General features: G+C 35.4%; 2 protein-coding genes and 1 long non-coding RNA gene across 5 annotated transcripts; 2 read left to right on the top strand and 1 right to left on the bottom strand.

The window, feature by feature from the left end:
• Positions 1-1,783: 1,783 nt before the first annotated feature.
• On the bottom strand, positions 1,784-10,187 carry LOC149516686 (AP-4 complex subunit epsilon-like). 2 transcript variants are annotated; one of them, XM_089765247.1, is made up of 11 exons: positions 9,448-10,187; positions 8,574-8,759; positions 8,261-8,476; positions 8,031-8,141; positions 7,523-7,720; positions 7,313-7,444; positions 6,269-6,325; positions 6,063-6,179; positions 5,811-5,888; positions 4,284-4,427; positions 1,784-3,309 (listed from the first exon to the last, which is right to left on the bottom strand). In XM_089765247.1, exons 1-11 carry the CDS (start codon positions 10,012-10,014, stop codon positions 2,245-2,247), a joined length of 2,871 nt encoding a protein of 956 aa, XP_089621373.1. In that variant the 5' UTR covers positions 10,015-10,187; the 3' UTR covers positions 1,784-2,244. The 2 variants fall into 2 exon arrangements, with proteins under 2 accessions (XP_089621373.1, XP_089621375.1); XM_089765249.1 differs by lacking the exon at positions 4,284-4,427 and having other exon boundaries at positions 2,098-3,309.
• A 1,263-nt stretch (positions 10,188-11,450) lies between these two features.
• On the top strand, positions 11,451-15,387 carry LOC111314842 (uncharacterized). Of its 2 annotated transcripts, XM_022916454.2 has the most exons (4): positions 11,451-11,610; positions 12,987-13,293; positions 14,252-14,437; positions 14,563-15,387. In XM_022916454.2, exons 2-4 carry the CDS (start codon positions 13,072-13,074, stop codon positions 15,232-15,234), a joined length of 1,080 nt encoding a protein of 359 aa, XP_022772189.2. In that variant the 5' UTR covers positions 11,451-11,610; positions 12,987-13,071; the 3' UTR covers positions 15,235-15,387. The 2 variants fall into 2 exon arrangements, with proteins under 2 accessions (XP_022772189.2, XP_089621372.1); XM_089765246.1 differs by lacking the exon at positions 12,987-13,293 and having other exon boundaries at positions 11,459-11,610.
• Positions 15,388-20,566: 5,179 nt separating this feature from the next.
• LOC149516685 (uncharacterized) lies at positions 20,567-26,035 on the top strand. The gene is made up of 2 exons (XR_016344908.1): positions 20,567-21,516; positions 21,626-26,035. It is a non-coding gene; the product is annotated as an uncharacterized LOC149516685 (long non-coding RNA).
• The last annotated feature ends 494 nt before the right edge of the window (positions 26,036-26,529 follow it).

Raw genomic sequence — 26,529 nt, 5'->3', positions numbered from 1 at the left:
CGTACTCCAACAAATGCATTCCTTTGGAAAAGAGAGTAAATATTCATAGTGAGAAATACATACCTTCTCAATGGCATTTGTCCTGTCGGAGATTCCTTGTGTTTTATTTTTAAGTAGCTCAACCCAAGCTAGGACGAGGCGATTCTGTTTTTCAGCCTCTAAACAAATTGGAAATAATAAGACTTCTATAACTTTCCAATTTCTTATCCATCACCTAGAACAAAGCAAAATCAACAAGGGTTGACCATAACGCATAGTTTCAGCCAAACTGCAAACCAAGTCCATAAACCCCAAGAACACACAGTTCTACTTCATTTGAAAACTGTCCACAAAATTTTTTTCATGACTATTTTGATGGCATACCTTGCTCTCTTCATACTTTAAGCACAAAAATGATGGTAAGAACATGAATATGGACTGAAAAAGAGAAAATGGTTGTAGTCGCCTACAAAGTAACTTTGTAATAGAGAAATTTCATGAGTTCATTTCTTACTGTTCCAGCAGGCCCCTAAAGTACTGGATCTCAGGCTCTCAGCCATCCTTGCTGTTGACAGATTGTGCACCGCATCCATTACCTTAGTCCTGCATTCAAACTCCTCACAAGTTCAAATGAAATAAGTGCACCCCACATGGCTCCATGTGAATATAAAACACGGTATTGGAGTTCAAATAATATATATAGGAAGGAATAATAATCACCATAGGAAACATAACTCGGTGTTGAAAGTATAAAGCATTTTTTGTTCCAGAATGAACATAGGGACTCGGCAATCCGAGATTCTATGCAGCTTTGGGGATAATATGAACTAAACTACAGCATGAAAACAAAGTACAATCTAACTTGTAATTGTTTATCCACTTTTTCCTTGAAAATGCTAACATCAAACATTTTTAGGACCACTTTTTGATCATAGGGTTCATTCCACAAAACAAACAACGGTATCAATGATATTTGTCCGATTTGTGTGAGATCTGTCAACAACAACTCGCTTCCCCATTTCACATCCATCACCTTAACACAGGAGTTGATACACTATGGAAATAAATGCATTAAGTGGCAGCAGCAAGACACGGCTTGTTTTGACAGGGCAAAACTGATAGGACTTCGCGGCTTTTGAAGGTTCATAAGAACGTTTAGTGTTTCTCTCGGTTCATGTTAGCAGGTCTACCATGGTAACCATGTTTCCCCTTTTTTTCAACATTTTTAGGCGCTTTTTCATAGCTTTCTGCTCAATTTCTCTTTTCGATCACGGCTGTCCGTTTTATTCTGTCCCTTGTCATGGCGAGAGATTCTAGTTCTTCTATGCTTCGTTTGAGTAGCAAAAGTTGTTCCTCAGTTGTTCGACCACTTGATGGTTCAGTTGATAAGTTTAATAGTGTTGCTTAATCGATTCAAAGTAATGTTGAGGTTGCTTCATCTTCCCAAGCTCCATCAATGGTGAATGTGAAGTTGAGAGGAAAAGCGCGTGTATGAAATGATTCCGGAAATGGTGGATTCTGTTATTGCATCGGTATTGCAGCAGAATTCCGGCAGGTGATGGGGCTGTGGCGGCAGGTGCTAAGGATGCGTCTAGTGTAGAACCTGAAACTAGAAACTAAGAGACTCTTCCAAGTCTGAAGAGCAGAGAGATCAAAAGCTTCTATCTGTGTCTATGAATTAGTATGTCATCAAAATTTAATAGAAACAATAACCTTTTCTTAGCACTCTCCAACTGAGACAGATTACTTGATCCAAGCAAATATGAAAATATTTGTCTTCAAGAAAAATTACGATGGAATGAAATAAAAAACGAAAAAAAAAGGGACCAATTTATTATACTACTATTTATACAGCATTATCATAACAACAAAAGACTCAACATCATACGGTGCAAAAGCGGGCAAGCGTGCTTGGCAAAACCCTCCTCCTTTGGGCATATACATGACCCATATAAGCCTAACAATTGGAACAGCCACGAAAGGCCCTGCAGGCAAATCAATCAAGCGAACACCGGTGTTTGTGCTCTTTTCTACGAAAAATTAACAAAAAAAAGAAGAATACAATACCTCTAGTCTCCAACAACTACAGACCCCTACCTACCTGAATCTTAAACCCCATTCCACGTGGCTGAACCAAATTTATATGAGTTCTCTCGTTAGCTGCTCATAATAGCACATAGCTTGTAAGTTTACCTACCTATCGACTGACCAGCTGCATGGAAAACCGCACCAAAATTTGGTCGCTGTCAATCCTTGAAATATACTTCATCCAAGTAGATCTTTAAACATGTTTGGATTCTGACTCGATGGAGTCACACCCATCTGCCTAATCAGTGCATCCTTTTCCAATGAATCTTTAGGGTTGGGACCCTTGCTACTTTGCATTGGTTGCGTTGTTGTAGCACCGCAAGGCATGTTTGGCATTGAACGATTTGACAAGCCAGATAAAAGATCACCGTCATCTTTATTGTGTATGCCAGTAGGTGTCTCTACGTACAATGCCATTATATCAGGTGATTTGGAAGCTGCAGTCGAACCATGATTTACAGCTGAAGCAACTTGAGTTGTGTCAAGAAGGCCCCCCAATTGTTTAAATGGATCTATCGAAGGAGCAGTACTTGTGACAGTTGCTTCCCCCAAATCAAGCAAGTCCGGAGACTGTTGAACAGTAGCCGTCTTCTCTGATGCTACTTCCATACTAGACTTTGGCATATGAGACTTCAACACCGTGTGGCTGCTTGCCTTTGAAATCTTATGACCAGTAGCTGCCCTCTTTTCCATTTTTGATGAACCTCCAAACAGTGAAGCAGCAAGTTTCTGCTTTTCTTGAGAAATTTGAACTTCTGGTTTCCTTGAATCATAGGTTTCAAGTGTCCTGGAATTTGCAGTACTTGCCCCGTCAACTTGTGTGATCCCACTAACTGTTTTTTGCGATGTGGAATTTGAGGTAGATGTTGCAGGGGAGTATGTTGGTCTACCCCACTTCTTTTGGACTCCATCTAGTCGCAGCTTGAGCTCTGACGACCCTGCATCTGATGACATAGAGGGCACAGGAGTCTGGTAGCTCTCCCTAGGATATATTGGCTCAGGAACTGGGACAAGTTCAGTTGAAACACGTGATACTGGAGGAATCCTAGATAGCACTGTTGGTATTGGAAGCTCATATGCCTCAAACCTGAGACTGTGTGATGATGCTTCATGGTGATCTTGGTTCCTAAAGTTGCATATATTTAACATTCCAGAGCGTTCACTCTCAGGAATATACGGCTGAGCACCTTTTTCTATCGACTCTTGGATATAACCATTAAGGAATGAAAGACCTTTATCAATCTGCAAGGAGAACTAATAATGATTGTACTCTCGCATTAAAAGATATAGTATAAATTAACAAACAATGTTCCACCATGATGAGGTTGACAGAAAACACAAGGACCTAAAAGGACAAATAGCCAACATAAGCATGCAATTACGGTTCAATTGCTAATGATCTTAACCTGTAAAACATAATGGACGCAGGCTTTTGTAGAAAGCTAGGGATTTAGACATCAACTAATTAACCTGGCACAGATAATATGTCATAATCTTGTGAAGCTCCCAAAAACTTTCAACAGAACATATACAGATAAATTGATTTATATGTCAAAGAGTTAAGATAATTGTATGAACTCCCAAAGCAAGGGAAATTTAATAAAACTTAAGTGGATCAGTTCTGTCACAAAAAGAGTACATTTTCAAAATGGAAGTAATTTTTAAGCCAACCTACTTGTAAAAACATTATCCCACTCATAGAAGAGCCAACATCAATGCGGTGCCTTTTCTGAAATGAACAACTGTTGGAAATGTTCAACAAGAAATATCCAACATCCTTATAAATCAATCCCATGCAGGATAACACAACAGATAAAGAAGGTGATGTCATTACTCTTTCTTTGCAGCAAAATTTACAATCAAAAGAAGTACCACCTCATATTGGAGAAGCGAGGAGGGATAATGCTTAATTGATAAACTAAATGAAGTGCAGATATCAAAGTGGAACGGATCAGTTTAAGTCATAGACTTTTTATCAAACTTAGGTCACGGAAGCTTCAATATGTAACTAACCAAAGAGGATGCAATCAACTTTTAAGGATAAAAGTTTCATAAAAATATGACTTTCAGAGAATTTGGGGCTCAAACTAGAAAGGCAAATAAGTTAAAAACAAGATATCAGGGAAATTGAATCAGGAGACATCAGAGATATCACACAAAATGAGAACCTGTACATTCAAAACCAAATTAAACATGGAATGCAATTAAAAAAGCACCTCAATATCTTCACAACTTGCATTCAATGGAATAATACACTCAACAGCATGTGCATCAAGACCAATTACTTCTTGCAGTTCATAGGCACGTTGCTGCAAATCTGTTGAGTGAGAAGCCAATAATTCTTCCATTAAAGCTTGACACTGCAAGAGAGGAGAGAGCCATCAGTCCACAAATTTTGTTACCATTACGAAAGCTGAGTATTATTATACCTCCAAATATTGTATATTCAGGCATCTATGACAAGGCCTTTCATCAAAATAAATATCACTTTTAGCAGAGTTAGTAAGCATTAAAAGAAATTCCCATTATGCCACCAGCAGTTCCATCATTATCCATTTACAAGACATTTGCAGCGATCCCTATCCTACCAGTACACTGCACAATTGGCATCAATAACCGCTGATCTCCACCTTATAATTCTTATTCCTAAATAAAAGGCATTAAAAGCCTGTTGCCACACATTGTTCTCACTCCGTTGCCCAACCTGGGGTCAGAATACTCATTACCCTACCATACTTAATTTTGACCACTTGAGGAATCTCCAAAGCAGATCATATTGACACATTTCTTTAAAATGAAATCTTTTGCTTTGAGAACCATAACCTCTTTTCACATCAATCATTTTCTCACCATCAGAACAACCTAGTAAATGGTAGCTTAATTATAATTTCTACTTACTTCCTTTCTAGTAAAATGCAACCCAGAGAGAGAAATTAGAAGTTTTAAACAACAAAACCTCTTCTCTGAACTACAGCTTCTGCTAAGGGAAAGAAGTTCACTATCAATTCAATGAGATAATGCAAACACAAACTCCCAATCTGACACCACCTAACCTTAAACCTGGTTTATTTTCTTCATTGCCAAACCATATGAACAGAAAATGTGTCTTATTTTTTGTTGTAACCAGGGTCAAACTTTTCCTAATTTCTATATTTTTCTTATTCCAAGTCATTTTTTTATTTATTTTCTTCATTGCCATATCATGTGAAAAGAAAATGTGTGTTATTTTTGCTTGTAACCAGGGTCAAAATTTCCTTAATTTCTATATTTTTCTTATTCCAGGTCATTTTCCTCCCAAGAAATGGAGCTCCAAGCAGTCTATACATGTGTAATATATTTTAGTTCATTGGATACACTTCAACATGGTAAGACAACTTAGTAAGACAACTTACTCTTAATTCCTTTAAAAGTCCTTGCTAGCTACCGTTGAGAGAATTACAGCACTAAAATTTTTTGCTTTTAGGCAACCAAACAACCCAAAGCCAAGCTTTTCCTTAGTTGAAAACTATGATCTTATTACCAAACTTAACAAATCTAAGATCTAGCTTCAAAGCCTGTTGGTCAGCACAAATGAGATGCATGAAAAGTAAACACAGCTAGTTTAAATTATTTTGAGAATGTTGGCTAAAAGTATGCAATCTAACATAAAATTAACAAGGATGCAAATATTGAACCACATCAATAACAGAAATGACCACGCATTTGCATATAACAAATTTGTCCTCAAGTGCTCGGAAACCAACCTCAGGCAGCATATCTACTTTCCTCCCAGCTGCTAGTTCAAATGCATATATTTTCATGAGAGCTGTAACTGCATATGCCTTCAAAAATAGGAGAAAGATCAACACATTTGCGGATGTTGAATGGAAAATATAACATTATAACATGACATTTTCAGATGATAATGAGAATTTTAACATACAAACATCTTGTTTAACCGCATCAAGAAGTTGAAATAACTGGTTTAAGCATCATTAATTCATATTAGTTGATACCTTAACAGTCTCATCATTAGAATATGCCTCTGCCACGTCACATAACTTTCCAGTAATGTAGGAAGCAAAGAACTTTCCATCAGCTGTTCCATATTCCCCCAAGACCCAACAAATTACCTGCAATCAGAACTCGCAATCAAGATTTTAGCACTGCAAACATGCAAGGAAAAAAAGTTAGAAAGGATACTTGATACAACAGAACATACTTGAAGAAAAACAGATGGCAACTTTGGTTCACCAAGAATGTGAAAGTATGACTCCACCTGCCCAAAAAAAAAAAAATCATTCCAACTTAAGAATATGAAAAACAAAAAGAAAGGACCAAAAAAATGAGTAAAACTAAAATACAGAAGGGTGAAGATGCACAAAAAAGAGTCACTTTTGAATGATAGGTGTGAAACATACACCAAAAAACAGTTAAAACACATCAATCATCAATCAGATAAAGAATAATAGATATGTATTGTACAGAGTACTATATTTCTGACTTCAGCCCTGTGGCAGAATAATTCACACATGAGACTATAAATGCACCATAACATTTTACAATTTGAATTCGCACTGAATATCCAAAACATATGTGCAGGTAATTAATATTTGCAATAGATTTCCACCTCCAAACTAAGCTTCCAGTCAAATAGCCCTCTGATCAAATTCAACCCAATTGCTGCATCCATTCTCAAGATCTAGACTAAAAGCTTCAATATTTTCCTATACAATTATCAAAGTCTACATAATGTGCCAACTGATTGTTAAATCCCAATATACTCATAGGTTCATAAAATTCATTGGCATGGCATATCTCATTAAAGCTAGACCTGTTACACAAGCCTTTGCTATATCTCATAGGAATCATTTACACATTAAACATTTTGATTTCAGCTAGTCTCACCTTTGAACACTAAAAAATTAACTTCTTTGGCTACACTTGACTTCCAAATTTATTGAAGTGCATTAATTCTCATTTGTTAAAAAGTGACAGCAGGTTTCAATAAGAAATTCAATTCATGTCATTAACAAAATAGACAAGGCGCAAGTATTAAAAATCTGAGGTTTCAAGCTTTCAAGAGTGGTTTTCTTTTTTCAGACTCAAACTGAAATGACATTAATAAAGATATAGATAAAGAAGGTCAAAGAAGATGCACAACGTTAAACATTTAGTTAATTCATTTGATGTGTGCATTTGACATACAGCAACAATATATGGTCTGTGCATGCACGTGCAAAAAGCAATCATCAAAATAACTTACAGCAGATGATCTCAGTTGACTATCTGCAGCATCATCATCCTCTCCAAATCCCTCGGCAATCAACCGCATCAAATTATGTGCTACCTTAATATTCACCAGATCTCCGGCATGTTCAAACACTTTATTCATGGTCTGCGGAGTAAAATTATCAGGAATGGCTAGCATTCTAAGCTAGGAAACTTAATTGACTAGTGGAAGGCAAAATTTTACCTTGATGAACCACTGATTGCTAGGTGCAAATTGCTCCGCAAGTTCAACACATCGAGATGCTATTTCAGTTTTATAATGATCATCATTAATGCTAATCATGTAATTAATCATGCGATCAACAACAACCTCCACATTTGTAGACTTGGTCATTTTGTACAGTAGGTCAAAGGTTTTTCTCTTCAAAGTGTCATCTGGGTCCTGTGTCATGCAATCATGTAAATAATTATAATGGATGAACAACAATTGCATGGCATAGACGCACTAGGAATTTACACTAACCATAACTATTCTGCTATAACATACATAACCGCGTCATTTAACAGAACCAAGTAAGCTTAAACCAAACCATATAGCACAAGCACTTAGGAAATAGATAAATAAATCCCAGCCTCTACAAGTTTAATCATATTAAAGTATCCCGAAGTTAGTAAATAACATTAAAAGTATAAAAAAAATGAAATGAAGACTAGCTAACATGTCCAGAATTTAAAGTAAAAAAACTTTTTACCTCTAAGCAATCAATCACAGCCAGTTGATGTTGCTCAGCAATCTCTGGACTTATCTTTATCAATCGGCCAAGAGCATCAATGCCCATGTATTTTAGGTTATGACTGTCACTCTAACAACGAAAACAGGAGCTGGCATGATTCACCAAATATGGCAAAAAAACTCATAATGCTCCTCAACAATGAGGACTCTGAACTTCCACAAAGCAGGCACTAAATAAAGGAGATATACCTTTAAAAATCTTGATATAACATCGGCTGCAGACTCTATTAACTTGGGATTGGGAAATATAGACGAAACACAGCATATGCACTCATAAAGTACAGCATTTCCTATATTACTTGATGAATCACATTTTCTGAATATGTCTCCCACTACAGTATACATGTTTTCACTTGCTTGTTTGTCACCACTTCCAAGCAAAGCCATAATTTTCAGTAATTTGATCTGCCAAATGCAACTATGATCGTCATATGTCCTACATTTTCAATTGGAAAATTATTAAGCTACTAAAATCTCATGTTAAACCTAAAATACAAATTACCTGAATAAATGGAGCTGGCATCTGATGGTAATCATAAGCCTTTGGTAGTCTGCGTTCAGCTACTTGTTTAAGAATGCTTACAAAGCTGAGGACCAAATCTTTGTAAGAATTAACATCTATAGTTATAAGGTCAAGAAGTGGACAAAGGGTTGCACCCATAACTCCAGGATCATTATCACAAAGCCTCTGAAACAAAGATAAGCCATTTTTTAAGTGGATAAATGAAACAGTCTATCAAGAATAATATATTGACAATCATTAGCTATCAAATATATCAAGATTAAATTTGTCATTTTAGAATATTTCAACTTCTCAAGGCATATATTTTAAAATAGAAACCTTAATAAAAATGAAAATGGTAATAAAACATATTGAGAACTTACAGAGTATCATTTTTCTTAAAATATCAGTCTCTCTATTTCCTTTTTTCTCTTCCCTTAATAGAGTTCATTCTATGATAGCAGGTATTTGAGAATTTCTGGTTTTAGTTGTGAACCATGTGTAAGTAAATTCTACCGAACAAAAGTTTAGTAGTTGGTTCATAAGCTTGAAATTCCTCTTACTTACTGATAAATTTGAAATTATTACATAAGATACACCTAATCATGCTAGTTTCTATGCAAATGGTGGAAAATGATCATTCGGAAAACTAATCCAAAAATGAAGAGGAAAGGCAGCAAAATTTGCCATATGTAGTATCCATATCAGCACATAACCCACATGCATGCACAGAAACAAGATGCTTTTCCGATAGGTTAAATACACATAGACATAGTGGCATGCTGCTTAAATTAAAATGCATGAACATATTCGTTTGGAATGGTAGAATTAGATTAAAACCTAGAAATAGAATGAGCAAAATGGGAAGAGCTACCTTGCGAAAATTGGAGACAAGATGCGAGACAGAAGAGGGGGATTTCTGATAGAAGCGATGAAGAGCCATGATGGCCTTCTTCCGTACAGCCTCCTTAGGATGTGCGAGCAACTCCACAACCTGCGGCAACACGGCAGGAATTGTCTCCTCATTGATGAACTTACAAACGGCATTCAAGGCGGCGCAGACCACCAAGTAATTGTCAGACTTCAAATCCTTCTGTATGGTGTTGACAATCAAAATTATCAAATCATGATCTTCATTCAGAAAGAGCGTAACAGCCAAGTAACCAGTTCGTTTGACGAGAAGACTATCATCGTGAGTCATCTTAACAGCGTGAATGTAACCGAAGGAAGCATCGTGACCGAGCATCTCCACGTAAACCAATCTGACGATGTACTCCTTCATCTTGCGTTTAGGGATGTCGGGCTCCGAGATGCGGCGTTTGAGAGTCTCGATTTCGTTGAGAACAATTCGGTCTTCTTCTGCCTTGGATCGAGCCTCGCCGATGGACTTCACCAGATCCAGAAATTCTTTGGCCTGATAGAATCCGCCATGAGAGCCCATAGCGAGCTCCCTACCAATCGTCTTCAATTGCTCCAGCTTGGCTACTGTGCCTCGATGCTTCTCCTTTTGGTGTTGAGGTAGATCTTACAGTGCGTAATCAGATAGCATCAACAAATGTTTTCCTTCGAGTTTTTTTTTTTTTTTTTGGGCCAAAGTAAAAACTAAAGGCGAGTGAAACGAGGATCGGGCTCCTCTCCTGTTCATATCTGGACTGGAGAATACTGTTTGTGGTTGGATGAGAAGCCAACTCATTAAAATTGAGATAGACGGCTCTAACGCTTTCCACGTTATTTAACACAAACTAACAACGAAAATATGCCGTTAGTTTTTTCTTTTCCATTTTCTAAGCGTTTATTCTTTTTTTATTTTAATTATTTTTTCTTGCTTAAGCCATATCTCCAACTCTTCTTAAACACTAACTAATTTAAACCAAAACAAGACTGAAAAGCGTAATCTCCCAAAAAGTTGGCGACCGGTTTGAAAATTTCAGCAACAATGATGCTTTCATTGACGTGCTTCACTTATCCAACATTTACCCATTGTTTTAATGTATAATAATTCATTAATTAAAGTTTCTTTTTTTATGAAAATCTATATTTTAAATTTTGATTAAGTTATAATCTAAGCATGAATTTAGAAAAAAAAAAAGTAACCAACTACTTTTCACTAATATTTCATCAATGAATTATTTTACAATAATTTAATTTATTTAAAATCATTAAATATCGTCTATTACTCCTTGTAATTCATTTTCTTCTTTAACCTTAATCTGCTTCATTTGCTGATTTGAGCATCAGTCTCGAGATTAAACTCTGAATCTCTGATGCCCTCGATCATACTTCCTAGCTGCAAATCCAATCACCTTTTTAACTCACCATGCAGTTAAGCTTCAATTCATCACTGTCTAAAACATCTTCAACGAGTACTATATTATATTTTAATGAGATATAGAACCAGAAAAATTTTGGAATAATAAGTATATACAGCTAATAAAATACTAGTAACTATTATTTATACACTCTTTCAATATACATAGCAATGTACGATCGTTTTTAATATATAAAATGATAATTATTTTATATGATATTTAGTTTATATTTAAAAATATATAATTACAAAAAAATTAATTATTTTTTAACTTTAATCATTTCAAAAATAAAAATAATTATTCGTAATTTTTGAATTAAATTTACATATTTTATTATGTCTTAAAAATTATATTATTATATAAATTTTAAAAAATTATTTTAATCATTAAATAAAATTATTTAATTATAATTCTTATACATCAAATTAATATAAAATATAATAATATTATTTAATTTATGGATAATTTTGCATATCAAATTCCGTAACAGTAGCAGTATTCCTTCGTTCAAACTCCGAGCTTTGTTTCGATAAATTCCATGTAAAGTTTGATACGTGTCAGTCACGGCTCGCTCTTGCTGCCACCTTTCGCTATTTATAACTGCTTCTCACTTCCATCTTAAGTTCCAAGTGCGCTCTCTGTCTCTCTCAAAAGAGTGAAAGACTCAAAAGGACTTGAGTTATAATTTCCAATGAAATCTATAATCTGCTACTGCTCTCAGTTTCTCTGTAAGCACTTCTTTCACCCGTGTTGTTCTGGTTTCTGGGCTCGCTATGACCTTAGGTTTGTAGACATACACGTACGTATGTATGTAAGTATGTGTGTAAAGTGTAAACAGTTCCCGGGTTCTGCCCCAATTTGGATTTTTCCTGCCTCCTAGTTTTCAAACTTGCTTTCCTTCCGTCTTTCTTTATCTTCGTTATGCTTTTCTTTCTTTTGAGTATATTTAAGGTTTTAATGAATGTGATTGTGCTTGTTTAATTTCTTAATGCCAACAATTGTAGAAATTAGATTTTTTTTTTTTTTTTTTAGAAATTAGTTTCTTTCTTTCCCCCTTTAAGTTTTGATGCTAATTTTACATCCTATCTATCTATCTCTCTATCTATCTATGGATCCATTGAGAGGTCTAAAATGCCCCCCTTCCAGTGTTATTAAATGCTTCAATCCTCATTTACTTTCCTAAAATATACTCTTGTTGGCCAACTCTTAACAGTTTAGTCTAGTAACTTTTCCCTATGTTTACTATTTTGCAGCATTTAAAATTTTTCTCTTGTTTGAGGTTTTGGATAACGATTTTGCAAACTGTAATTTTTGCACTTTCCCGTAATGAATATATAGAAATACCATTTCTTCAGAAAACGAAGAAAATAATAAAGTTTGGAAATCTAAAAAACCCGTATCGTGGTTTTCTTAATGCAGGAATATTCTCATGTTTGAGATTTTCATTCTTTATATTTAGACTCTTTGACTTTTGAGGCAGTTTTTTTAGATTGACTTGTTCTGGTTGTCCACGTCTTGTATTAATTAATTCCAATAAAATAATAGTCCCCTTATATTGGTCATCTTTATAAATTATAACAAAGTATAGTTAATTTTTGTGTGCTTTAGTATTGGCTTCAGTTGACCGCTGCAGGCATTTGAACTTTGAATTCAATCTATAGTCAGATTTTGTTCATTTATTATCTCCAGTTGATCCAGTGAAGCTTGTAAAGTAGGTAAACAGACAATGATAGCTGCTGTGTATAATGAACATTGTGCGCAGGAGCTTACGTGGCACATAGGTTTTTTGGTCTCTGGATAGTTTCTGTTGTCTGTGTTTTGCGATCTTGATGTACCTCGTCTCTATTATGCAGGAGTCCATTCATGTATCATATGCTGAGTTTTCTTAGGAACGACCATTACTTGCTAAAATTAAAAATACGATCAGAAGGTTTCTTCAGCTAGATATGTTTGTTTCATAAAGATGACCATATGTACAATATTATTTCACTGCGCTTTGCTATGCTCTTTCTTTTTTACATTTGGTTTTTCTTGAGGGCTGCATACTTTTATGGTATCTTAAACAAAATGATGAAGGTGTAACACCATTATCTAATTTATGCAGAGCATTGCCAGCTGAACCTTTAATTAATAAAGGTTATGCAGTATGCCGGCGTGTGATTTGGTGGATAATAGCTGTTTCCAAGTTAATGACTAACCTAACAATTGTAGTAACCATGCCATTTTCACTTTGCAAATTGGTATGCACGTTTTGTATGAAAACCATCCTAATTGTTTTTCAAACCTGGATGGAGTTGGTAAAGGCAGCAGTTTCCTTCCATGTGAATATCTTCTGGAAAGCAATAATTTGGACGGTTGCTCTTATATCTCTTCCAATACGAGTGTTGACTGCCTTGCAGAGGGAAAGACTGGTTTGTTTCAATATGCTTTGCTTAGAAATTTTATATGCAATGGATTTAAACCGTTCTAGATAGGCTTAATCTTCTTCCCTTTATAATGCTTTTAATTGCAAACAAAGAAAATCATTTATAGACAAATTTGTTGCTCAAAAGCAGAATTTTAGTACATCTGGGCTAGCTTCATATATATATATATACACACACACACATATATATATATATATATATTTCTTTGGGGTGGGAGGTGTCAAATTCAAATTACTTTGGTCTTGATAGAGCTTGCCCTGCATACCTTGAAGGAGACTCAGCTTGGCAACTGGCAAGGAACACCATACCTATTAAGAGAAAATAATTATTTCATAATTACTCAATTATGAAAATAGAGATTAGATTACTCCTTCTTTTGATAGAAAGAAAGACAAAAGATAACTCTTTTGATGAATGCAATACTTACTCTTCACTCTTCAGAGTAATCAACTAAATGTCAACTTCAGCTGTTCATTGGTGTTTGAGTATCTACCAGTTTTAAGATATGACGACTGGAATTTCTGGTCTTCTATATTTGCAACATTTGTCCATTAATAGAAACCAACTTTGGGGCTTTTGGCAATGAATGCAAGATAATTGTTTTTCTTTTGGTTTCCTTTAGTAAGGGAAGCTTTATGTATGTTTTTTCGTTTATGAAAATTTTCATTCTCATCAAGGAGCTGCTAATTATTGACATAAATTCTCTGCTAGCTATTTAATCATTGCTATGGACTGAAAAGATTGATATTTAAATTTATGTTGCTTTAGACTATGACATGAGCTTGTATTTAATTACCTGCACTTGTTACATGCTTGCTTTAGCTAGTCATCTGCAAGTTTTCCTACATATGTCAATATTCTTTAGTTCCTTAATTAACTTGCCTTTAAAGTTTAGTCTGCATTTTCCTCATAATTTATATAAGAAGCATGGTATGATTTGCAGCTGCAACAGCACCAGCACCAGCATGAGATGCAGTTTGAGCTGGAGACTCTTGTTTGGGACAGGAAAGAGCTGGAGGACCATCTCCAACAGGCTGTTAGAGAACACAGACTTATGGAGTCGATGTCAATAGAACTTGAAGAGGAACATGACAAGGCTGTTGCCAGGATTGAACTATTGGAGAGTAAGGTAAATATTATAAACTGTTTGGAAGTTAGAAGATCGAATATTGATCAATTTTCAACAAGTTCATGTACACCCATTGAATGTATCTTTCAGCAGCATATGCTGAAAATATATATTGTGCGTACCAGTTGCAGGATTTAAAGGATGAAAACCTTCGGCTGAAAGAAATTCAAGGCAAAGCAGCATGGACCTTTAAAGGTCATGATGATGATGAGACGAATAAAAGCAAAGGTGTTAATACTGTTGACAATCATGTCATTCCCTATAGTTGTATTGCATCATGGATTTCCAGTTATAAGGAAAGTGGCATCTCCTTCCAAGACCTGATGATGAACAAACAAGTATGGGAGGAGAGGAGCAAGAGTAATGCTGCACTGTTGGATTTCTTGAAAGCTGGCCCTGCACCAAGCGGATCTGTACTGCAACCATTTACGCCCAGTGTTATTCCAAATTTAGATGTCGATACACTTCTTGAACAACGAAGAGAGATTGCACTTTCACAAACTCTTTTTAGTGCAATTTTATCGCTTTTGGTTGGAATGATTGCGTGGGAAGCTGAAGATCCTTGCATGCCTCTTGTGGTGGCTCTCTTCACTGTAGTTGGCATGTCACTTAAAAGTGTTATTCAGTTTTTCTTCACTATAAAGAACAAACCTGCTTCTGATGCAGTTGCCCTCTTGAGCTTCAATTGGTTCATACTTGGGACACTCAGTTATCCTACACTGCCCAGGGTTACCCGTATGCTGGCTCCACTGGCCTTGAGCCTAGTGGACAGGATAGCAAGCTGGCTTAGTATCTGATTCAACTAGCTTTTATATATATATATATAGATAAGGTTCATCATCTTAATGTTCCTATATATATATATATATAATGTCTTTTGTCTCTGCGCTTAATTCTTGTTATGGATTTTGACCTTAACGCTCTTAACTACATGCGCCTATTACCGTGTATGATTTTGTGTTGAAACAGAGGGCAGAGGTACGTGTATAAGGAAAAAAGGTTAATTTGTTTTATATACTGCTGCTTTTAAATTAGCTCAAATTCTGATCAAAAAATAAAATAGATGGATCATTTTTCCACAAAATCAAATAAAGTTTTAGATCAGTATAACTGGATTTGAATAAGGAATTAAAGGGCCCTAATAATTAATTTTCTACATTTTTTTTGTTTGTATCTGCTTTGGATAATAAAACTGTCATATCAATTTAATTTTGAATCTATTTTTCTATTCTTAAAATGAAAGTTAATTCCATGGTTGAGGGGTTTAATAAGTATGTTGATATACGTTACTGTTTGGAATAAATTTGAGATTAAAGGAGTACTTTAGATATTGAAATTCAAAATTAGGGATTTTTTTTTCGTTTAGATAAAGTTTAATTTAATATTTAATTTTGGATTTTGATTTATAAATATTTTATTAACTAGCATCACAAATTTAATGAATTTTTATTTTATGTTTATATATTTTAGCTATTAAAATTATTTTTTTGTGATGATAAAATATTTTATAATGATATATATACCGCACTTATAAAATTATTTTAAATTATTTATTTATTTGAAAAAATTACTTATAAATTATATATTTATTTATACCACTATTATTTGTACTAGTGGTAGTAAAAATTAAGTATACTGCTATTAAAAAAGAATATATGTGCATTAATTATTGTTTAATACGGGGCCGTCCAGGCACAATAATTAATCAGAATAAATGAAGGTGTCACATTGTTATGGGAAAAGCAGAAGAATAAATTCAACAACAGGACAGGCAGCGGGAATGGGCCCGCGTTCCTTAAATCGAAATCATACGTTCGTACAATTCCAAGATTATTTACAGTCAATGTCAACCACGCAAGTTCATTTTTTCATGGACAATCCGATATCAATCTTTCAAATTACATACTCGTGAGCCCTTCATGGTTTTGACTCCGTAGGATCACACGTTTCATTCTCAAACCGCGTAGAAAGGAATCTAAGTCCCGTCACGATTCTCAATCTATAAATCTCAAAGTGATCTTGAGTACTTACCTTTGCTCGCAGATATAAAAGTTATGAGCATCGATCGCTTCGATCTTAAGAGCTCGTAACTTCGATTTTTATAATATTATCTCATTTTAACATTATAAAAATTTAATACCATATATGTTTAGATTATTTATAAGCTTTCGTGCCTCAAATTTGAAGATATAATATAAATACTAATAAGTAGTTAGTCTAGAGTCACACAAAACTTATTTCATTTTACGAAATTCATATTTTAGGGTTTAGCCCTTAACCTCATTCTAAGCTGATCGCATGTATAATGGATACTTTAAATCATGTCCATTTCACCTCATGAACCTCGAGTGTGCTACCTGGTAGCAACACACCTCTACCAATTGGCCATAAAGGTATAGTAATATGCTTGGCTGCTAGCTCATTTATTCTTCAATTTTGATGGTGTCCCTCTTATGCTAACATCATCTTGTGATCCTTAGTTACTGATCACCCTAGCTTAATGAGGGCAAACCGAGAGGCATAATGAATATTAGCGTCTAACTTTACAGCTTAATGTAAAGGCGCGATACGAAGTCCATCGATCCCAATCATCCCAAAGTTTACCATTACTTAAGGAGATACCGTGCCACACTCATAACTTGACAATACCCGTCCACCTAGATGACACATATGCCTAATAGTAGTTTCAAATTAGCCAAACCTTCGCTTGTCAGTTAGCCAAGAGGATGGTAGAGAATTGACACTAGTCATTCTTTTATAAAACGCGTAAGAGCTTTTTAAGTCATTCTACCATGAACCATAAGAATGTTTGAACTTGGGATACTTTTTTCCTCAACTATCTTAGGGTCATTCTTCAACCAAATTAGGGACCAGTGACATGTCTCTTGGTTACCATAATTTCAGCATTCCACTTGTTGCTCAACTAACCCACCAAAGGTACTCGTGCACAACTTCGATCGATAACACTCGAGTGGCTACCTAGCTCCAAAATGCCTGCCCACTAGCTCGTATTTGCTCGTGTATCCTAGGAACTAAGGCTCACATCACCCACACATTATATCAACAATATGTTCCCAATTTACACTGCTCAAACACATTTCTAAGACCATTGTCTTGATAAAAAAACCTAGTCTGCTGCTCAGCTCAGGGTCAGTTATGGTAGGATTAAGGCATACTAAGGCCTAACCATGACATTCTCCCTCACTTACTATGTCGATGTCCATATCGATGCTAAGACCACACCTAATTTTTTTGTTACACATAGTTGACATTTTCCTATATATCTCTTACTTGTGCCCTCAAGGATTAGGTCAAGATCCCGTCACATGAAGCCCCCACCCATAATACTCGTTCATTGTCAATGTCGATAGATCTCATACCAACTCCAATGCATCTTTATCCAAATTCCACTTCTGATCTACACTCAATCCATTTCTCGTATATGCCATTACACTAATTCACCCATGATCACATCATGTTGTGACCTCAAGGCACCCTTAATAATCATGATCCTTAGTAGAATGAATGACTATTTACTTTGCCACACATTGCTGTGCCCCTCTAGATGTGACCCATCACATTGACCTCACTCTTGAAGCACTGAGTCTTCGATGCGCCCCTTTAAACATGGTGCTTAGGTCAATTGCTCTTATACAACATCACCCAAAATAGGCCCTGGCATGGTGGCATCCAAACACTTCAGTCATCTCACAACTTGGGTTTTTTTGGTCCCTTCAAGGTCACCTTTCTATGTATAACCCTTTGGCCAACTGCTTTTATGGCAACACCTTAATGCTTGCTATCTTGAACTCAAACTCATGCACAGATATATCATAAACTTCACCTCATTGGCTCAATTCCACATGCAATCACAAGTCTCCCCCACTTTTACATGAACTTAGCTCGACATGCACACAACCATGTCTCCATGATGGTTCTATAACTCATTTGCCTTGACTTTGGTATATCTCAAAGGACAATTCAAAGCCTACACAATGCTCCAGGATCCGTCGACCCAATCAATCTCACTATCCACTAACTTGCTCGACTCCAAGGTTCACCAACCCATTTGGACTCAAGGCCATCCCATAGGCCAGCAACTATTCAAAGACTTCATATTTGGCTCAACTCAATCAACTTTTCTCTGCCTTACTCAAACTCATTCAATTCGTTGATCATATACAACTTGAATATCAATACATTAGCTTTGCTCAACTCAATCGATCCTCTAACCCACATAACTTAAGACCTTGCCAACTGGCTAATTTCTGCTTGCTTGTTTCACTGAACTGCTCACTGTTATGGTCCGTTGACCACCACATCTCATAAGGCCTTTTTTTCAGCCAACATAAGCACGGTCTACTGATTAGCACAATCTCGTGATCTTTCAATCACTAAAACTCATGGTCCACCAACCATTATCAATTCATGGCTTCAATCCTTAACCAACACAAACTTATCTACCTTTATAGGGTGGCTCCACGCTTGGACCTCAAACACTCAGCTTGTACCTTTACTAAGGCACCTATAGCACACAATAAGTGCATACGTTAATAACTAATCTCAATAAGCTCAATTCATGTCCTTTAGGACCTCATGTGTCTTGGCCCACATGGCCTTGCTCAAACACCATTTCAAGGTGTAGACCCATTTCGCAGTTTGATCTTAACATGATTTTTTCATTGGAAGGGCATCACATGCCTACACGTGCCAACAATTTTGGTTAGGTAAAGCTAAACTCCCGTAATTTTTGCTTGGCATCTAAGAGTCAACTTGAAGGTTTTCCACCTCAGCCAATTTTTCTTATAGTACTCATCAATGGCTTATTCTTGAGCCCACATAGCCACTATATTACTTTTCAGTCTCAATAGCTCATTTTGAGCTTAGCACCATCTCGATCTATTATTATAATGCCCATACTTGGACCAATTTAGTCCCATAGTTAGCCAAACTAGGCTCTACTACCTCATGTCATGGGTTGTTCATTCCTTAAATTAAAACCATGTATCCGTGCTACATTAAGACTACTCATAGTTGAGGTCAGCTATTCACGAGTCAATTTTTTCGTTGATAGCTTGATATTGATCCTTCAAACTGCATACTCGTGAACCTTTCATGGTTTTGATCTTATAGAGTCACACGCTTCATTCCCAAACTCTATAGGAAAAAACCTAACTCCCATCATGATTCTCAATACACAAATCTCATAGTGGCCTCAAGCACTCATCTCTACCAATAGGTATCAAAGTCTCGAGCATTGACCTGTCTCGATCGTAAAGGCTTTAGCCCCTGTTCTCATAATATTATTTTACTCTGGCATAGTGAGGACTTAACACTATGCCCGTTTGGATCATCTGTAAGCTCTTATGCTTCAAACCCGAAGGCGCAATACAAATGCTAATCAACAACTAGCTCAGAGCCACACAAGGCTCATTTCATCCTATGAAACTCATAACTTAAGACCTCAGCCCTTAGCCTTATTCTAAGCTACCCGCACACATGATGGATACCTTATATCATGCTTATCCCATCTCAAGAAACTTAGGTGTGTTACCCAGTCGTAGCACACCTTTATTGATTCGGCACAAAGGTTTAGCAGCATGCCTGCCTGCTAGCCCACTCATCTTTCAAGATTGATGGTGCTCCTCTTACGCAAACACCATATCATAATCTTTGGTTATTGATCAAACTGGCTCAAGAAAGGCAAATCAAAGTGCATAGTGAATGCTAGTGTCTAACCCTACAGCTTAACGTAAAGATGTGATACGAGGCCTGTAGGCCTTAACCGTCTTCGAGTTTATCATGACTTGAAAGACACAGTGTCACACTTATGATCCAATGATGTTAGTCCACCTAGATACCATATATACTTAGGAGCAGCTTACTTCAAACTAGTCAAACTCTTATTTGTCTATTAGTCAAAGAGGTGATGGAGAGCTGACATCAGTTATCTTTCTATAAAAAACGTAAGAGTTTTTCATATCATTGTACCAAGAATCGTAAGAGTGATTAAACTGAAGACATTTTTTTTCTCAATCATCTCAAGATCATTTTTCAACTAACTCTTGACTTATCTTTGGATCACCATAATTCTAACATTTCACTCATTGCTCTATCAACCCACTCGACTCAAAGGTATGCACATGACTTCGAACACTTGACTAGTTACTCATACTCTAATATGCCCACCCACTGGCTCACACTTCCCCACGCCTTTTAGGGACTAAGGCTCGCACTACTTGCAACATTTTATCAACATGTTTTTAGGCTTACACTACCCGTGCACCGAGCCTGACCTTGACACAGAGGCTGTTTCTTTTTCTTTATCATGTTCATGTCCCAGACCATAACTCCACGTTTTAGTGGCAGACCCAAGCTCCACGTCGTCATTTCACTCCAATTCACGCCTCATTTTAATATATCCAAACCAATTTACAATGAAACTTACCATACTTAATTAGCTAAAGTAATGATAAATTTTGTAAGTAAGATGGGCTCTATAAAAAGTTTATCTATTTCTAATTTTCAATAAAAATGAAAAAAAATTATCCATTTATTATCTTCCTCAATCATCCAATTGAAAATGATAACAAAAAGCAGAATCGAAATTTGAAAGTTTTTGAAACGTAAAAAGAAAAATATAAAATAAAAACCGAAACCGCTTCCGCTTTCCTTTTTCTTTGCTCACATAACTGGAGTCGGTGAAGGGACACGTGGAGGGAAGAAATTGGTCTGTTTGATTATAAATAACCGTAGGGCAAATCCCAAGCCCATTGATAGGGTTATAGTAATACTAATGAACGGTTGCATTTTTTTAGCAAAACCAACAATTTAGCAGAAGATGGTGCTGGAGATTGATTCAGTTACCGGCGGTCTCTAATTCGCTTGGTGCAGGTCGGGAACTGATTGCTTCTTCCTTAATATTTGATTGGATTTGATTTTATTTAAGTCAAATGACGGGCCGTGATTGGAGGAAGCTCGAATTGGATCCCGCCTTGCATCAACTGAATCGGAGACCGCGGTGAGGGTTGCATGGATGTTGGCTTCTGTTCTCTTTTTCTCTTATGTTCAGATCTTAGGTTTGGATTTACTTGCTTCTTGTTTGTTTTCTGTGTTTCTTTTTTACGATTTGCTTCTGAACCTTTAGATTTACGACTTTGTTTTAAAAAATTATTTATTGTTTTGTAGATGTTGTTTCCAATTTACTACACCAATGGGAAAAACAAAGAAAAAGAACAAGAAAGAAGGCTATTATTAGCAATTCATAGATCCATTGACAGTATATTTTGATGGTGAATAATTTTTTTTTTTTTTAAGTTTGATTATGATTTGAACTTATACCTGGAAAAGGAAACCTTTGAGATATAATTCATGCTCGCTTATTTAAAATACAAGCAAATACCTGAAAGCAACTATCTTGCCATATTAATATGTTATTTCTCTTTCAATGGTACAAATGTGAAGACGATGAGACTGGAATGAAAGAGGTAAAAAATTTTAGATTGCTCAGATTTTTCTTATGTAAGAAATAATGGTATTATAGTAGTAAAGAAAATGCATGACTTATTGCAAAATGCTTTCACTTAAATATTGGAATTACTATGATAATAATATATATATATATATATAATTAGTTAATTTCTATTTCTAGTTAATTAAGAGTAGTTCCTTTATGTTAGTAGCCTTCCATGTTGGTGCAAACTTTTTCTGTGATACCTTAACTCTGTGTTCAGTCCGAACTGGTCTAGTGTTCTTTTAGTTGAACTTCTTCTCAAGTTTTTGATAATAAAATTATTCAAAGATAAAACTTGTTATTTCACTATATGAGTAGAAGAAATTTTCTACTAGTAGTTTTCACTAGTTTTAATATTTTGTTTAATTAATTAGACTAGGTTCTTCCCTGGAAACAAGAAAAAAGTCCAGGTTCTATGTTTTTACTTTAGTTTTTGTTCAAACATTTTTTGTTGCAATTTTACCATACCATTGCAAGCCTTTGGGGGAATAAATCTCTGTTGTCAATATAATGTTTTTGTTATTTTTGATTCTTTCTGACTTTGATCAATTATTTTACCTGTAATGTTTAAGGTTTTCAGAATACCTGTAATGGCTTTAAAATTTTAAGAGGTGCTGTAAGTGTTTCAGTGATTGGAAAACTCCCTTAGCAATATATTGAGACAGACTGAAATTTTATTCAATTTACATTCTCTAATAACTTTTGTATTAGTATCTGAAATTGTTAGACTGCAAAACTATTCAGAGTGTGTTTCTATTCTTCTCTTTTTGCTGCCATTTTGCCTCATGTTTATAATAATATTATTAATATTTTATCAACTTCAGAAGATGTGTAGCTTGAAATTCAATATTACTGGTGAAGACAGAGATTGCTTGTCAGAAATATCCGATGAAGGTTAAAATTTGTCTTTTCTAGTTGAACTGCTAGCTGTTTGATTCCTTATGGCAGCAATTGTCTAGTTTGAACTTCTCATTTAATCGGTGCTAAATGGGAACATCGTTAGCAATTAGCATTAACCAACCCAAAATTTCCTTCCTTCTCGGTTTCTAAGAAATGTTTGGATCATTCTTGTCTTTGATTTTTTGCATTGCTAGGTTTACGTTTTTTTAACAGCCTCTTAGTATGGTCAGCGCAATTCTTTTAGCATTCATCTTGTGAATACATGCAGCCTAGTGTTTTGCATTCACTAGTTTTTGTTGTTCTTGTTGTGGACACATTATTATGTGTTTTTAATATCCTTGTTGTAAATACAAATAATGAACTAACGAGTTATTATTGTGGAATGCCAATGGCAATTAACAAAGATTCCATGGACAGGCCTACAGGGATTCTTGGTTAGTTGTGCACACTTGAAATGATGCCATATTTTTATTTCTGCTTTCCTTCGTATTTGAAGATGTTGACTGAGAATTAAAACGTTGAATTTAAAGGGAATCGAAACTCCTTTCCAGGTTAGGGTCCTCAGATATTAAACCCTATGAATACAGACCTCCATCAAGCCTCAAACACACAGAAAGGCAGAGAAAAAACACACACAAAAGCAGCCAGAAATTTTAGGGAAATCTTTACCATGACATTAATTAATTAGCATAAAAAACCTTTAAACTAATAAATGGATGACATTTGTATTATATATATAGCTAGGTCCCCTCAAGAAAAAAGAGATCCATCTCCTCCATTGACCTCAAGTCAAGATTTAGATGACATATTGGAACACTTTTAAATTGTTCATGTAATGGAGACTGGGTGTATTGGGAATAGTTAATGTTATCCACAATTAACTAATTTCTATTAGTTATAAGTACTAATATTCTACTATATATACAATGCTCTTCTACTTCTGGCCATCTTTTCATATCTTGCTATTATTTGTATTAATTTGTGAATCATGACTATGGAAATGGTAAAACTATTGGCAGCACTGGCTTTCTCAGTTAGATGTCAAGAGCTGAAACTAGTTGCATTTGCAAAACCAACTAGTTGCAATTTCTAGTATGCAATCAGGCACTTTTTTGTTTCTTATTTCAATTAACAGATGTTACATATGCCTTGTGGAGTATGAGGAGAGGGATAGCATGCGGATATTGCCTTCTAATCATGAATTTCACAGAACTTGTATAGACAAATGGCTCATGGAGATTCACAGGTATAACTCTTATTGCAATTCTTTTTAATTTAACTTGATTGTAAATATTTGATTAACGGTGTTACATAAAATAGACATGTACTACCAATGGCCTTTTGGTCAAATGGCATCTCTTCTCCTGAAGGAGAACATCATGGGTTGCACGCCACATGTTAGGTTGTCATTAGTAAAGTGGAACAGAAAGATCAACAGTCATATAAGACTTGAAAGACTCATCCAGCTGATATTCCCCTTCTAAAAATTGAGACAAATGAATTTTGTCTGATGTATGTCATACAACAAATATTAAACAGCCAAAGGATGATACTGGGATGACATGGCCTTTGGAATGGCAGACGTATGCATATTTTTTCCTTCCCATCAATCTACCCCTTACTTGCATTTTCTGTAATTCCTAATAAATGACCTGTTGCTTTCTACCGAATCATAGGCATTTTGATCCTTAATATATTTGTGAAGGATTTGCCACACTTTCTCACCACCTAACCTGGTGGTGGAATGTATGGAGAATTATATTCGTTCATTTCATAAGCATAACATAAACAGTCATGCAAGGCCTCACCAATTTAATAAGGAAACTAATTCTTTCCGGTTATTAACATCTTTGTCTAATTGATGGCCATAATCAATATTTTCTTGTTTTATAACAACTTTCTTTTAACTACTTTTATCTAGATCGGCCCTGCCTAATTTCTATGATTGATACTTCCATTGCGTAAACTTAGGAAGGATTGCAAAAAAAGCTTGTAAATTTTCCTTTTTGGGAAGGTGCTTTAAATTCACTTGGCCAAACTGAACAGAATTTTTATACATTTCTTGGCCTCTTGTCAACAGTGTTCCCTCTCGCTAACTGTGATCTGGAAGGTAATTTTACAGGTTTTGTTTCAGTTGCATGCATAATATCTGTAACAAACACGCACACAGGCTTTTCCGGTTTGTACTAATGACCTATTTTTTCAAACTTTGAAAAAGTTAAGGGTCTGTTCAGTTTGGAAAATGTTTTAATTTTCTATCTCCATTTTTACTTTAATATGATCTATAAAATAAGGTACATCAACTAAATTTGGAAAATTAGAAAACAAGGGTTTCTGAGCTATAGCTAAAACGGTGGAAAACAATTTAAAATAGCTTTCTTGAAAATCGAAAACCAAGATTTTCAACATTTTATTACTTTATTTAAAATAGCTTTCTTGAAAAATGTAAAAATGGAGATGGAAAATGGAAAATGGAAAACAATTTTCAAAACTGAACTGGTCCTTCTATTTCCTGCTGAGTTGTTGCATTGGTTTCCTTTCTTTTCTTTTTCATGCTCTGTGTGCTACTACATTTGCAGTAAAATTATTTTAGTTTTGGAGAAGTCTAGACGCTTTGCTGACTTGTTTATGGCTTCCAGGGTATGCCCTCTTTGTCATGGGGATATCTGCAGACCTGATCCGTTGCCTGTGGAGAAGTAGAGCTTCCAGTTTTTTCTCCATGTTTTCCCAAGGAACATTGGCAACTGTTGGAGATTGTAAGTTTTTAACCATGAAAAAGATTGTTGGTAACAAAAAGGAAAAAAGAAAGAGAGAGAATAGAAATGACAATTTTGAGCATAACGCTTTAGGAAGTTCAGACTTTTTCTGGCTGGATGTTGTTTTTCATCTGTTGCTGATCACTTTTGGCTGCACAATAAAAGATCATTTGGAGTTGGGAGAAATGGGATGAACCTCCAATTTGCTATGTCCTTGGGCAGGGCACAACTCAGCTGGAAAGGAAAGGACAAATTGGAGGAAGGATTTGAATTGGTTGGAGAGGCAGGGAGAAGAAAAGCATTGTTAATTTTGTTCTTTTTTACCAAGGAATATTATTACTAATATGCTCGAAGAAAGGTCCTTTTAGCATATTATTAAATCCTCTCCCCACCAAACGGCAAAAAAAAAAAAAAAAAAAGACCTCTCCCCACCTACACTTAACTCATCAGAAAGATGAGCAGGACGGTGACTATTAACTTTTGATTCTTTCTAGAACAAAAGAAAAAAAATCGGTTTCAGTTGCATTCTGCTCAGGTCAATTGGCTATACCTGAATGTTGTTGTATGGGTATGGTGGGGGTATGTCGTGCCTAAGCGTCACTCTTGAGTAAGATCTGGCTGCGGACTGGATATCCTTCTCTTTTTTGTTTTAAGAAGAAAAGAAAAAATGTGGGATATATTTTACATTTGAACTGCCAAAATTTGTTCTTTCGAAATGGAAAATACATCAGCTTTATTACGATAGGATTCGGTGGTAGATGGAGCATACTTAATCTAATATTCACCATTTCCCATTTCTCTTTTGCCACCCATGGGGAAGAAGAAACTAGTTACTATAATCTATTTATTATTGAAACATTAAAAATATTTATGTTTAATAATATACAAAATATAAATATTTACAATTAAAATATCAGAAAACT

Source organism: Durio zibethinus, chromosome 9, assembly GCF_047325235.1.
Source record: "Durio zibethinus cultivar Kanyao isolate XHJ-2024 chromosome 9, ASM4732523v1, whole genome shotgun sequence".
Lineage (NCBI taxonomy): Eukaryota > Viridiplantae > Streptophyta > Magnoliopsida > Malvales > Malvaceae > Durio > Durio zibethinus.
The sequence above is the reverse complement of the archived record's forward strand: the minus strand, read 5'-3'. Positions and strand labels throughout refer to the sequence as shown.

Coding starts and splice junctions, on each gene's coding strand:
- LOC111314842 (XM_022916454.2), top strand. CDS start 13,072: ATGACTAACCTAACAATTGTAGTAACCATGCCATTTTCACTTTGCAAA. Junction 13,294..14,251: donor CCTTGCAGAGGGAAAGACTG/GTTTGTTTCAAT, acceptor TATGATTTGCAG/CTGCAACAGCACCAGCACCA. Junction 14,438..14,562: donor TTGAACTATTGGAGAGTAAG/GTAAATATTATA, acceptor TGTGCGTACCAG/TTGCAGGATTTAAAGGATGA.
- LOC149516686 (XM_089765247.1), bottom strand. CDS start 10,014: ATGGGCTCTCATGGCGGATTCTATCAGGCCAAAGAATTTCTGGATCTG. Junction 8,760..9,447: donor TTGTCTCCAATTTTCGCAAG/GTAGCTCTTCCC, acceptor TCTTTGTTTCAG/AGGCTTTGTGATAATGATCC. Junction 6,326..7,312: donor GTCAACTGAGATCATCTGCT/GTAAGTTATTTT, acceptor TTTTTTGGGCAG/GTGGAGTCATACTTTCACAT.